Source organism: Colossoma macropomum, unplaced genomic scaffold (genome assembly GCF_904425465.1).
Source record: "Colossoma macropomum unplaced genomic scaffold, Colossoma_macropomum, whole genome shotgun sequence".
Lineage (NCBI taxonomy): Eukaryota > Metazoa > Chordata > Actinopteri > Characiformes > Serrasalmidae > Colossoma > Colossoma macropomum.
The window spans coordinates 9,220,772-9,235,182 of record NW_023494804.1 but is presented as its reverse complement, the minus strand read 5'-3'; the positions used below and the strand labels follow the sequence as shown (position 1 = coordinate 9,235,182).

The 14,411-nt window shown below is 39.8% G+C and overlaps 1 protein-coding gene across 1 annotated transcript in view; it reads right to left on the bottom strand.

The window, feature by feature from the left end:
• bmpr1bb (bone morphogenetic protein receptor, type IBb) overlaps positions 1-14,411 on the bottom strand; it is a 140,982-nt gene that overhangs the window by 2,676 nt on the left and 123,895 nt on the right. The window contains exons 4-11 of the mRNA XM_036594826.1: positions 12,526-12,685; positions 10,356-10,458; positions 9,784-9,886; positions 4,249-4,345; positions 3,443-3,581; positions 3,033-3,225; positions 1,760-2,057; positions 137-312 (exon numbers count right to left, since the gene is read on the bottom strand). Coding sequence (XP_036450719.1) covers positions 137-312; positions 1,760-2,057; positions 3,033-3,225; positions 3,443-3,581; positions 4,249-4,345; positions 9,784-9,886; positions 10,356-10,458; positions 12,526-12,685 — 1,269 coding nt within the window. The remainder of the gene's footprint in view (positions 1-136; positions 313-1,759; positions 2,058-3,032; positions 3,226-3,442; positions 3,582-4,248; positions 4,346-9,783; positions 9,887-10,355; positions 10,459-12,525; positions 12,686-14,411) is intronic.

The window sequence follows — 14,411 nt, the reverse complement described above, 5'->3', positions numbered from 1 at the left end:
GCACAGCCAGTAAACCTTAATGAAATTAGTGATGATGTAAAGTAATATCTGTAATATAAAAACATGATCATTTTATATCATGATCACTTATACAGACCACTACACTCATTCTTCCTGACCACGGACTCTTACTGACCTCCTGACACGCATCTCCTGGCGATCTCCCACAGGATCAGCCCAAAGCTGTACATGTCGGCCATGATGTAGGACTGGAAATGGTTGCGATTCAGGGTCTCGTCTAGCACCTCCGGGGGCATGTAGCGCTTGGTGCCCACTCGTGTATTTGGAGGGATGTCCACCTCGTTCGTGTCACTGCCGGCCAGAAGCAAAACTAAGTCATGTTGAAGCAACATAGCAAAAGCACAAACAGAGAACAAGTTCAGCTGATCTGACTGAGAAGGATTTGGGGCTTGAAATGTGTCAAAACTACTGAAGCTTCCCTGAGAAGCCCTGAATGCACTGGAGTGATCTGTAACTGGGCTTTACTGACGTCTCAGTGGCGACTTTATCTGAAAATAGAGGCGTTTTGGATTCACGGTGTAAAGAATTGGCTGTTTGCAGTGTGTTTTATAGCCTCGCGCATCAGCAGTGGAATATTTATTGGGTGCAGCTCCAGTGTGGCAGTAAAAAGCCAGGCTCAATGACATTCAGATCAGAGACGTGGAAATTATATCTGTTTTTCATTGCAGAGTCAGAGCACACAGACATTCTGATGCCTGAAAACGAAAGCTGACAATGCCCACAGAATCTGGTCAAAGATCAATGCTTTATCACTGTCAAAAAACCTTTGACTGATACTGTACATGAAGTCATTCAGTGTTTTTAAGTGAAATATGTCACTACAGAGTCAAAACTGTTCACAGTGGTGGTGACAGGAACCAGATATCAGAAGAATTTAATGCCTCTGAAAGCTTCATCAAGAGAACCACTTCAATTATATTTTTATAATATTGATCAATATTCAGTTATTTTAAACAGCAACACAATGGAACCCAAAACATAGTCAGATTTTCCATAAAAACATATCCTTTTACAAAACTAAGGAGGCCTTAAAGGGGAATTCCACCGATTATTAAAAAGGCCTGCGTAATAAAATCAGTAAGATGTACAGTACCTGTCAAAAGTGTGTCAATGAACCAAAAGGAGGCTACTTTGAAGAAGCAAAGAACTAAACACTTTCTGGTCTGTTTAACACCTTTTTGTTTACTACATAATTCCATAAGTGTTCCTTCATAGTTTTTATGCCTTCAGTGTTAATCTACAACGTAGAAAATAATAAAAAATAAATGAAAAACATTGAATGAGAACATAATAAAACAGTACCAGTTTGGACACAAATAAAGAGTAAATTAAGTAAAAAGTAAATAAAGAGTTTTAAGTTAAATAAAATGTAAAAACTTTTTTTTTTATAATACATGCAGAACGTTGTAAGGCACAATAATGTTCAAAGAAAATGTATTTTTTAAGTTTACCACTATTTTACCATTATCATTACATAAAAACTCTTCTCTTACATAAAAAATTATCCACAGTTTCACATCAAAACACATCGAATGACTTTGTTTAAATCTAAACAATTAAATTAAAATAAAAATTTAGTTTGAATTCCCATTTAAGTTCCAGACTGAAGCTAGTTAGGCTAGACCTAATAATAAATGCTAGTAAAGACAATCTATGATAAAAGGACAAGGACGACAAGGTTGTCCCTGTTGTGCCTGTTGTAAAGCTATCAGGTGAAACCCTGATGCTTCCAGTGTACCTGATGAACTTGACGGCCAGGCCGAGGTCAGCGATGCAGCAAGTGCCGTTATTCTTCACCAGGATGTTCTTGCTCTTGAGGTCACGGTGGGCGATGGCCGGTTTGCCCTGAGTGCCAAAGATTTCCGTGTGCAGGTGGCAGAGGCCCGAGACGGCCGAGTAGGCCAGCCGCAGCAGCGCCCGTGTGTCCAGCGTGGTGGACTTGAGGTAGTCATAGAGCGAGCCGCTCTCGTGGTAATCCGTGATCAGGTAAAGCTGCGTCCAGGAACCCGTGCCCTTAATGTCTGCTGCGATGAAGCCTGAGGAACAGATGCGCAGCCATGAGGTGCAACTTACTCCAGCAGATCCATATGTCACAACTGACCGCGATTCACAATGAAGACGCTGAGCTACATCTGTCTTAATGATACCCAGCGCTGAGCTGAGCAGCACAGTGAGTCCAATGAGACGAAGCCTGCATGCTGCAGACTGAAGAAGTGAAACATGAAAGAAATTTATTGGAGTTCTTTAAAGCCACAGTGAGGTTTTTAAAACTGCTGTCTCATTGTCTCATTCTCATTCTATTGGTCCAGTTATCATGATTTGATCAACAGAAATGCTCCAAAATCACCGAAAATTTACATTAACTTGCAGTAAAACTTCATTCTTGCCTTCTTGTGTAAAGTTACTATTTTGGAGACATATGTTTTTCTTTGGACAGCAACAATAAGTACAATAGCTTTTCACATCTCAGGAGAACATATGTTCAACTCCATCGACACCAAGTGTTCAAGCATTCTCATTTTAAACACGTAACATAGTTTTTCCAGGTAGTGACCATGTGAGCTGTCTATAAACTCCAAATTAACCCCTTTAACTCTAGAGCTGGCTTTACATGATGAAACTTTGATGCAGCTTTGGTTAGCTAGTGGAGTAATCAAATGTGTTGCATGCACCTTGTGTTTTTTAATTGCTTTCTGTATCTGGCAGGTTGCACAGAAATTATGTTGCATGCAACTTGCACTGCATGAAAGTTTCACCATGTAAAGTCATCTTAAGGATCCTTTTAGTGGGTCCACAATTCAGTTTCTCAAGTCTTGAAAATGACATATTAAACTAGTTACCAAATTGTTAATGGTAGTTATTGAAGAATACGTGTAAAGAATAATAACTGAATAATAAGTTTAGAGTTTAAAGAGTCAAGTTTCCTGTTATTCCTGTAAAATGGTTGCCATTATATTGTTGTAAAATCACAGTGTACCTTTAATATGATATTCTATGGTGCTATTACTCACCCAGTATGTTCTCATGCCTCATGAGAACTGTCTGGTAGATTTCAGTCTCTCTGAACCAGCTGGCCTCCTCAGTGGTGAAGAAGACCTTCACGGCCACCCTCTCTCCCCTCCAGCGGCCCATCCACACCTCCCCGTAGCGGCCCTTCCCGATCTGCTTCACCATCTGGATCTGCTTAGCTATGGTGCGCTGCACCTGCGGAGCCGAGAACAGGCCGAGTCTCGCAGGTAAGATGGTGGATTAAACTCAATTAACAGCTATTATTGCAGTCAAGATGGCACCTCTTTTAGCGTGTTCAAAGAGGTGTGAGTAAACAGCAGAGCAACCGACAAGAAAACACCAGCCAACCAGACAAGAATCATCACAGAGGGAGTCACAGCTGTGAGGTGCACGTGTAGTTTCTCTGTCTCACCAGTAGGGGGAGCCCTGAGCCACTGCCAGAGCTTTGCGACTGCTCGATCAAGTCCTTCAGAGACTCTCCTGGGGGGATATACATCTCGTCCTGCTCCAGACCCATACTGTAGCGGGGCCTCAGCTCCTGCCGCTTGTACCTAGCACACACAAAAACACGTACAGTGTCATTCAGAAGTTTGGACTCACTGTTTAAAAGTCAATAGTGTATCCATTTTGGTGCAGATACATGTTTAAAATGATTCTAAGATAAAACTAGTACTCTAACTTCATGGGTTTCAGACAGACAGACAGACAGACAGACAGACAGATAGATAGATCTTTATTGATCCCGGAGGGGAAATTGCAGTGTTTCAGTAGCAAGACATATAACTGCACATAAACTTACATATACTATGCAGAAAAATAGAAAATAGAAATAAATCTAGCCATAAGTTAAAGTACAAGAGAAATAAAAGTAAAAACAAAAATATAAATAAAAATAAACATTTTTATAAAACAGTAGGAGTCTGTAAACAAAAAACGGCATTGTGGATACATTTTTATGACTATAGAGTAAAACACTTAAAACTAACAAAATTAACATTAGAATGACTCGTATTTAAAAATCAAGACAAGAATAATTCAAAATATATAATTATACCATAATATCATTCAATTTGTGCTCTTCTCGAAAATCTTTTCATAATGAACTAAATACCTCAAGAGCCCCCACCTAATCTAGTGTAGAACACCTGGAATATTCCTAATCTAGAGTATTCATTAGCTATTCTGCTAAACATGTGTGAGGTGTAGACCAGCATTTACCTGAAGTAACAGAACACGATGATGAGGACGAGGACAATGCTGCACACTGTTACAGAGATGAACAGAGCCATGTGGTGGATGCTGCTGTCCACATACTCTGCAGAGTGGAGAGAAAAACAGCTCGTTAAAAAACGCCTGAAATATTAGGAGATGACTGTTAGTTTATCATGATGTCATGACCTGCCCCTCTCTTGGGAGACTGACTTGGACTCTTCCTGGCTCCTCCACTCCGACATCTGCAACTCGTGTTGATCTCATTAAGACCGCTACTTATAGCCCTTTGTTTTCACAGTGAGTTTGTGAAGCGTCTGTGTTCGTCACCTGAGTTCTGAGCTGTGTTTTTCATGGACCCCTGCTGGTCTCTACTCTCGTTTCTGAGTATGGATCTGCATCTTTTCCTGCTTGCCTGTGTGTTGACCCCTGCTTGCTACAACAATGAGTATCAGAAAACCCCTAATAAAGTCACTTTGCACTGCAACCTACCTCAGTCTCTACATTAGACTTACAAGGTTTGCTTTTCTAAGATTATTCTATTCTGATCTGTTTTGTTGTACAACAGTCTGTTCTTTTCTCCTGTTTTACTCCATTATATTCTATCCTGAACTGTTCTGTTTTACTCTCTATTACACTTTATTGTTCTCTCTTTCATTCTGTGCTGTTGTGTTCTGTTCCGTACTGTTCTACTCTGCTCTGTTCTTGCGTTGCATTTGGTGCTGCAGAGTTCTATTCTGTTCTACTGTAACCTATTCAGTTCTATTCTATTCTGTCTGCACTGTTCTATTCTATTCTAATCCATCTACACTGTTCCATTAAATTGCATTCAGTAATATTCCATTCCATCTGTTCTACTCTACTGTCACATTCTATTCTACTGTATTCTATTCAAGTCTATTCAGTAACATTCTTTTCTGTCTGTACACATTAATTAAAAAATATCAACACAACTGTCTTTACTTACTTAAAATAACTGTGGTCATATTTCATTAATGCAGAAATGATGAACCAGCTTAAATGAAGCATGTAATACAGATGACCCCATGATCTCAAAAAGCAGGCCTGGGAGTGTGAGGACTGTATCTCTACAGTAATGACACAGAGATATTACTCAGATACAGTGTTAATTAATATTGTTTAGATAACGGCGTGAGGGGCTCATTAAGCAAATGTCCGGTGTAGTTATGAAACAATGTGCTTCTCAAAACAAACAAGCAAAATACTGATTTTTTCTAGCTCGTATTGAGTTGGCTGGTTGTGCCTTTGACTTACTGTTTAAAAGACTGGAGAGGATGAGAAACTTTACTCGGAGTGTAGACTCCAGTGCAACCTCAGGCAAACACAGGCCATCCTCACTCTACTCTTAGTTATTAGTTATTGTAGCAGTCTGATAAAGCAGCTGTGAATCAAGCTGAGCTAGATGTAATCTTATAGTAATGAGTGATGTGTAGGGATGTGTGATTATGTTTGTGACTATAGCTCTACTGGAGCTGGATTAGTTTTACCAGAGTAGATTCCATAATGTGATTTGTGGGATTTGATTGGCCCAGTATATGTGTGTAATTTCTTCAAATTTCCACAGATAGTACAGACTGAAAGGTCATATTCTGGATTCTCTATAGTCGCTGGACACACTCGATAACAATAACAACACGTCATGCTGCCATGTCTGTTAGCAAGTTTTGTTATTCCAAAAGCATGAGATGAATCGGATAAGGACTAATACTACTGAGTGGACTCCGATTCATTTAGTCGCAATAAATGGAACAAACGAAAGTGCAAATTCGCACTGGATTAAAATCACGGATCTTGCTGTTAATCACGTAAAAATTACAGCACCCCCGAGGTAAAGCTAATCCAGCTCAAATAGGGCTTATATCTTGCTACTGAATTAGAGAGGATGAGAAGCCTTACTGGGCGTGTTGAGTGATATTCAACACATTCTGTTCTGTTCTATTCTTGATTCTATTTTGTGCTGCCATGTTCCATTCTATTGTATTATATTGTATTCAGTTACATTATAATCTGTCTGCATAGTTAACTTGTCTCCTATTCTATTCTATTCTATTGAGATATTCTATTATTTGTTATTATTCTATTTATTAATATTCGATTCATGCTTTGTTATATTCTGTCATGTTCTATTCTTTTCTTTTCAGTACTATTCTATTCTATCTACACTGTTCTGTTCTCTCATGTTCTATTCTGTTCTAATCTATTCCATTCTTCTCCTCTCCTGCTCTGCGGGCCCTTGCAGAGCTGAGCTGCCCTGTGGGTGTGTGTACGTGTGGAGGGGGAAACTGAGTCGTGATCGATCACATCCCCTTCCTGCTGCGCTCTGATCAGGTTGCTGATTGACGACACCATTGAAAGCCCAGGGCTGTACTGTTCTCTCTGGGACTCTAACCTTACTGCCAAACTCTAGCCTGATCCACACACACACACACACCTGCAGCACACACTGTGAGTCACACAGAAGCACACTTCAGCACAGACAAACACACACACACACACACTCTGACACACTCCAGTGCACAGACTCTAACCCACACTGACAACCAGCATCCACTTGACTTTACTCTTAGCCAGTCTGGCTGTGAGGAAGAGAAGCTACTTGTAAGACTGTGTTAAGGAAGGAAGTTGTCTTTCTAACAGAGTAATTAATTTGTCCCCATGTCTCCAGTGTCATTATTACAGAAACAGTACACCCTCACGCTCCCACACACCACTCCTCCCCACACCCCCCCACACGCACAGTCTGAATGTGAGAGGTGGGATGTCTTGCAGTGTGACAGATGGACAGATAGCTGCTTGCTGCTGAGGCTGGAAACCCAAGCACTCCCCTGAGTCTGGCTGTCCTTTTCATTAGAGAGTGAGAGAACAAGCAAAGGCCGCCAGCTCTGCTTCACCTGCTCCCCCCGCCTCGGACCCCCACTCAGGCCGGCCTAAAACGTGCGGTTTGTAGCGCTTTAAACTGTCACAAACCATCAGCCATGAGCTGTACAGCAGCGCTCCTCTGAGCTACTCACACAGAGGAAGGGGAGTAGGTTTCAGCATCATCCCACTGCAGCGTGTGTACGTGGGTGTTTGTTTTTCTATATTTTCAGAACAAAGATGGTCAGAAACACAGGGTTAACCTACAACGTTAGGGCCCATATAACAGTCGTGACTTTGTGAAGTGCTTTTTACGAAAGCTGTATGTTTCACTTTTTTACAACTGACACAGTAAAACTTTTCTTTTCGGTTACTGAGGTTAAGGTTTAGAGTTAGGCTAGCGTAATTCTTACTACATTTTAATACTATAGATCTGTATAGCAATGTGCAAACATCTTAGGCAGCGATGAGAATTGTTTAAAACTGTTTATCTGGGTGTATAAAGTGTGTTTGTATGAGGAGTGGATTTAAGAAAAACTAAAATGGGGAGACATAAATGTATGCATATTAAAATAGAGTCAATAAAAATTAATTCTGGGTGAAAAAGATATTTGATTTTGTAAAATCAACCATTATTTGGAATAAATTCATCAACAGTTAAAAGTAAGCACCATAAAGCACGTGTAGACTGCAGCAGCAGTGTGGCGTACGGAGCCCTGCTGGTGACATGTTATATAAATAAAAACAATGCATGGCTGAAATCCTAATGCACGGCCATGACTTAGTAAGGTGTGGAAATAAGATAATTATGTCATGGCCACGACTTAATCAGGTGTGAGAACAAGATCATACCTTATTAAGCTGTGGTCAAAGCTTTTTCTCATTCCCACGCCTTACTAAGTCATGACCACGCATTATTTTTACACATTATACAAGATCATTATATCATTATACAAGATGTCACCAGCAGGGCTCCGTAGTGTCGTGATTCACGGAGAGAAATATTTTATCAGTTTCACTTTTTAGCAGTTAATTTTGTTCTTTCCAGCCCTCATATGTTTGTGCCCATAAATAAACCATATAACACTGCAGTACTGAGGAAATAAATAGTAAAACCTGTTTAAAACCTTTATTTCTTAAAAAGCTATGAGTATTTTGGATAGAAAAATACAATAACAAACAGGTTTGGTTCCTGAATTCTTGATGAACTCTAGTCATTTCATGGATTTGACAAAATCCATCAGCAGCTCACTAGAATGATAACTATAAATACTCAATTTCCTCGAGGAGAACTCTGGAAATGCTTGAGCTAAATAGTTGTTTATTTGTATTTATTCTAATGTCAGTGCAAACACATAAACATTTACTGCCAAAATAAATATAAATAAATAGCTTTACATATCATTTCTCAGATGTCTAAAACTTTTGCACAGTACTGTAAATACACTGAAAGAAGTGATGCACTGAATCTGCTTGATTCAAATGTGTACATAATTTACATGTGAATAAAAAAGAAACATATCAACACAATTGTCTTTACTTACTTAGCCCTTCAATGTTCTGCTCAACCGTTTGGTAGAGCACATTTTGAGTCACTACATATGCCGACTGTTTGGTAGACATGAATATTTTAAAAACTGTGGGGTCAAAAAAAACGAAAAAAGGCACCAATTGTTTTTATTATTGCCCCAAACAAATAATTTTTTTTTTTAAATCCATCACTTTTTTCTTGGTGAGGACATTAAAAGGTTTAGGCAACCGTGTTCATATTTCATTAATGCAGAAATGATGAACCAGCTTAAATGAAATGTGTAATACAGATGACCCCATGATCTCACAAAGCAGGCCTGTGTGTGTGAGGACTGCATTCCTACAATAATGACACAGAGATATTACTCAGATACAGTTTTAATTAATATTGTTTAGATAATGGTGTGAGGGGCTCATTAAGCAAATGTCTTGTGTAGTTATGAAACAGTGTCTGAAGTGCTTCTCAAAACAAACAAAATATGATTGATATCTTCTAGCTTGTGTTGGGTTGGCTGGATGTGCCTTTGACTTACTATTTAAATGACTGGAGAGGATGAGAACCTTTACTTGGAGGGTAGACCTCAGTGCACAGGCTCAGACAAACACAGGCCATCCTCACTCTACTCTTAATGTAGCAGTCTGATAAAGAAGCTGTGAACTGAAAATCAAGCTGAGCTAGATATTATCTTATAGTGATGATGTGCGATTATGTTTGTGACTATAGTTCTACTGGAGCTGGATTAGTTTTAGAGTAGATTCAATAATGTACTTTGTGGGATTTGATTGGCCAAGTATAAGGTATGTGTGTAATTTCTTCAAATTCTCACAAACAGCACAGATTAAGAAGTCATAGCCTGGATTCTGCACAACAGTCACAGGACACACTCAATAACAATAACAACACATCATGCTGCCGTGTCTGTTAACAAGTTGTTATTCCAAAAGCATGAGGTGGATTAGACTAGGACTAATAGTTACAGATTAAACAAACTAAAGTGCAAATTCACACTGGATTAAAATCACAGATCTCATTGGTAATGACTTAAATTGCACTACCTCCCCAGGTAAAATCAATCGAGCTCAAATAGGGCTTATGTCTTGGGTACTGGATGGATTATAGAGGACGATAAGTCTTACTAGGCGTGTTGAGTGGAGGCAGGGTTGGGTGGAGGTCTCTGTTACAGTAGTCCTGATCAGTACAGCACTCTAGAACCCTCCTCAGACGAGAGTTTCCTGTGTCCTGGAGAACAACACCGGTTAAATTACACACATATTTTCAACCAGTGTGGGCACTGAGATACAGCTGTTACCTGTTTGGAGTCACAGTTAAATAATTACCAAAGCCATGTGATAATTTCACATTAATTATTTCTCACTCGTGGCTCAGAAACCAGCAGAGACATTCAGTTAAAAATGCTCAACTTTCTCAACAGTCTCAACAATCCACACCACATTTGTGACTGTAAGTAGAAACACTTCTGTTTTAAATTTGACATAAATTACTGTCTTGAAACACAAACTATCATTTACATTTTAGCCAGTTTTGTCACTGATTTTCCTGAAACAAAAGGAAAACACTGGAAGTGCAGATGCAAACCTTATAATGCAGAACATAAATCAAACGTTCATTATGCAAATATCGCTAAATTACTCTAAGAAAAAAACACAAGAATGATGAGATAAAGCGAATGATTAGAGCTTTTCCTCACCCTGCACTGAAATTCGGAGCCCACCAGTCCCAAACAGCCGGAGGTGAGCACAGGAGGACCACCATCTTCCTCCTCAACCATAGTGAAGCAGAAGCCATCCGTTCTGTAGATGTCATCACAGTTAACGGTCATTATCATCCCTAGTAACAGTACTGACCTGACTTAGAAACAGATGGCTTGTTTTAGGCCTGCAGATCTGATGACATCAACAGTGTAGCTAAAAGAGCTGAGCCTGAACTAAATTAAATTTCAGTCTTGCATCACTGAGGGCTGAGAGGCACAACACTAGCATTCCGTACATGCCTGCATCACTGTATGCCTGATGGGCATGGATGAACTGCTATAGCTAGACTGACAGAACTGGACAAAAGCACAAGCTTGCAAGTGCTGCAGATGAGATGCTTATAACAGTAAAATTACATTGTAATAACTCATCAATTACTACATTAGAAACTTCTGTTTCCACTGACTGGCCACTTTTTAAGGTACATCAACCTTATAGGTCCACTATATAGGTGCACAATTACAGACTGTAGACCTGTTGCTGCACAGTTTATCAGCCACCACCTACCCCATTTATTAACTGTCGGTCAGTGACCACAGATATTTTAAACAGATATTATTTAGATTGAGGGAAGGACACTGTATAAAAATATCTAGCCAAAACCTTCTCTGCGGTCAGAAACTGACCAATGATGACTGGCTACAGTCATCTGCATTCAGAAATATAGTCAGTGCAGTGAGTACAGATCTAACCTGAAGATGTCACTGGGAGACTGAACAGTGTTTTCAATTTACTTGATTTAAATATGCACATCAGTTCCAGACGCAGTTTTATTAAATGCTGATGTAACATAGTACTCTGCAGATGTCAGAGACCACCCATCATTATTTTTTTTATTTATTCATTAAGCCTGCCTGTATTACAGCTTCTATTCTTTTCAGGAACCTGCTTTCAGTTTTTCAAAGAAATCTGCAGGGATATTTCTGCACACCTCCAAAGTTCAGTCTAACCCTGTGGTCACACCGGCAGTGACTTTTCTCCTCTTGTCGCTCAAATCGCTGGTCGCTTACTGCCTGTGGGCATTTCTGAACCCCAATTGACCGGTGGTTGCCATGGTTTCACTGACGCCAAGAACAAATCAGACGTGTTTCTGCTAAAATTAAAAATCCTGGTGTTAAATTGCTTGTGTGCTTATTTTTATTCAATCCCTGTGTCTGTGAGAGGAAAACGGTATTTGGTCTTTGTGGAAGCACCACTGCCATTATTCCATCTCTAGTAGGAACAATTATCTAGGAATAAAAACAGAGCGTACTGTTCCAAAAGCGTGTACTACGCTGCTGAATGCTCAATTCCTATTGGTAATCACCACATCGCTTCGCTCCTTATTTGCATAAAGTTAAACTCCGCTCTACTTTGTCACATTGCCGACTCCACCCACTTCGCATCTCAAACATTCGCACTGCCTCCTGTCGCTGGAAAACGACAGCTCTCATTGAAAACTAAATGACCTTCGGCCGCCTTGCCACGTCGCTGCCAGTGTGAGCGCAGGGTTAGACGCTTGTTGCATTTACTGCTTTCCAAGCAATTCATATTACAAATTTAGACTTGGAATCAGCCTATAAAACACACAACTCCGATGTCCCGTTTTTGTGATCTGGTGCAATTTCCTTTTTTTTAATAACTACCTCTTGAGAGCTGCACATCCTTTCAGGCCCATACCATTGAGATGCCTTTTCACAGTGGAATTTTTAAGATCTGAGGCAAGAGTGGAGCTTGACTTTATTCTTTCAAAGCTGGAAGCATTAAACACTGTTTATCTGATGGGCACAGTTTTTGTGGTCTATCAGATCTTGCACAGTTCTTGTCCCATTTTCTCTTTGAATACATTTTTGAACTCCAGTTTTAGAGTTTTGGAAAAATCTCCTGTTTTTCACTTGTTTCCTTTGACTTTGCCATTCTTTTTGCAAGTGGATTATCTTTTATCTGATCTTCACAGAAATATCTCCTGAATTGTGAATCACTTTGACTTAATGGCTGTTTTGCCTGGAACTTTGCCTGGACTTTCATACAGTACTGTATATGTTAATAATGTGCAAAAGATGTACACATTTCAGTCAAGTAAATTCAGATTTTAAAATTAAACAGTACAGTGGGTTTGGATCTAACCTGCAGGTGTTATTGGTGGAGTCCTCTGGACAGTGGTGGTAGCAGTGGCACCACAACGTCCTCTCAGGAACCACGGGCACTGAGCTTCCACTGTCCTCCTTCCGGCTATCCATCGCCACCTTCCCAGAATTCCTCAACAACATGGTGTCCAACACATTCGCTGCGGAGGGAAGGAAAAAAAGTATGTTTTCGAAGAAGTGGCCAAGAGGCTTTTGCTAGCTCTAACGAGATCGATAAATCACATGGGTGTTTAGAGCGCTGTGCTCACACCGTAAATTGGGCTTTCCGCTCGTGTTTGTCATGGCACTGTCGTAGTAGAAACTGTGACAGTTTCACCGCGTTCCTTAAAATCAGCAGCGGTCAGCCGGGACCATACTCAGAGTACCTGCCCAGAGCTGTGGTGAGTCCAAAGCCTGTTCAGAGAGGCTAGCCTGGACACACTCATGAAGAAAGGCCTTTTTGTGCTCTGTTTATACAGTATGTGTGTGCACTGTGGTTTAGAACGATTCTTACGCAATATAGTACCTTCCACATCCCTCATAACCTGCTCAGTAGATGAATTATGTAGCAGCTCACTTCGAAACCTGCACTTAAGCAACACCTCAGTTCAAGTGGATGAATGTTAACCATGGCTTTGGGCACAGCACTTAAGCTCTTCCACAGTGTGTGTCTTCCATATTTACACTAAAGCTGCACAATGTTTGTTAATCATTACTGTAGTATTGACCTTTGCGATCATGCTACTGAAGAGGATTGTAATGTGCAACGGAGGCTTAAACAATGCATTTTCTTGTGTGTTGTGGACGGCCTGGCCAACCTAACATGATCCAGACGACTTTGTACTGCTGTTTAGATGAATGAAGTCAATGAACGTAAATCATTTTGTTCAATGCAAGCTAATGTTATTTCACTTGTTTCAATAACCATGTTAGATCAACCCCTTAACAGGCCATGGGCCAAAAGTTTCATTACACACGTTTAAAACCTAAGGACAGCTCAACCAGTTTGCATTAAGGTCCCTGTAGTTACTGAATAAAAAGCCTTAGTATGTAATGTGGCTGGGATTTTAAGGGGTTAAAGGCTGTGTTTTCATATGCAGCAGGGCAAGGATGTAAGTAAAATGTCTGAGCATGTAGTTATAACAGAAAAAGGTTCAGAATTTTAACATCCGTAACAGCCGTAGCTTGTGTGCATAATGAAAAAAGAGAAAAACCCACATGTGCACATACCACTGCTGTTGGAACAAAAGCTTGTATCTCCAAAATGGTGACTTTACAGGAGAAAGAAAAAACAGTCTTTACTTTTAATGTAAGTCAATGGAACCAGACGTTTTTCTAAGTCGTTTTGGGTCCATTCATTATGAAATTCACACACAATGTAAAGAGCAACAGGCATTTTCAAATTATGCCAAAAACTGAAAAATGTGAGGTTTTGTTCAGACAGCAGTGATATGTTTCCGGTGTTAAATTTTTAAAAAGTAAGTTTAATATCTTGCTAAATGTTATTTTACAAGAATTTTACTTATCCAGTTATTTCTTAACAAAGGATGTAGGTAAAATATAGCAAAAGCAGTAGGTACAGTAGAGGAGTGCCTCATATTCTGAATTCAGAGATCAGCGCAGTTGAGCAGTTTTTTGGACTTATTCTTTCAGCAAGCCAACTTCAAACTGCAGCTGGCATTACAGACAGCATTGAAGTCCCAAATTCTGGTACTTAAAGTGGTGCTCATATTTCTAGTGGTTACTGAGAACAATGTGTAATATTTTTTCTATACAACGTGCAATTTTTTCATTTTTCAGTTTTTGACATAATTTGAAAATGCTTGTTGCCCTTTACGTTGTGTATAAATTTCATGATAAATGGACCGAAAGAAACAGCCCAAAATT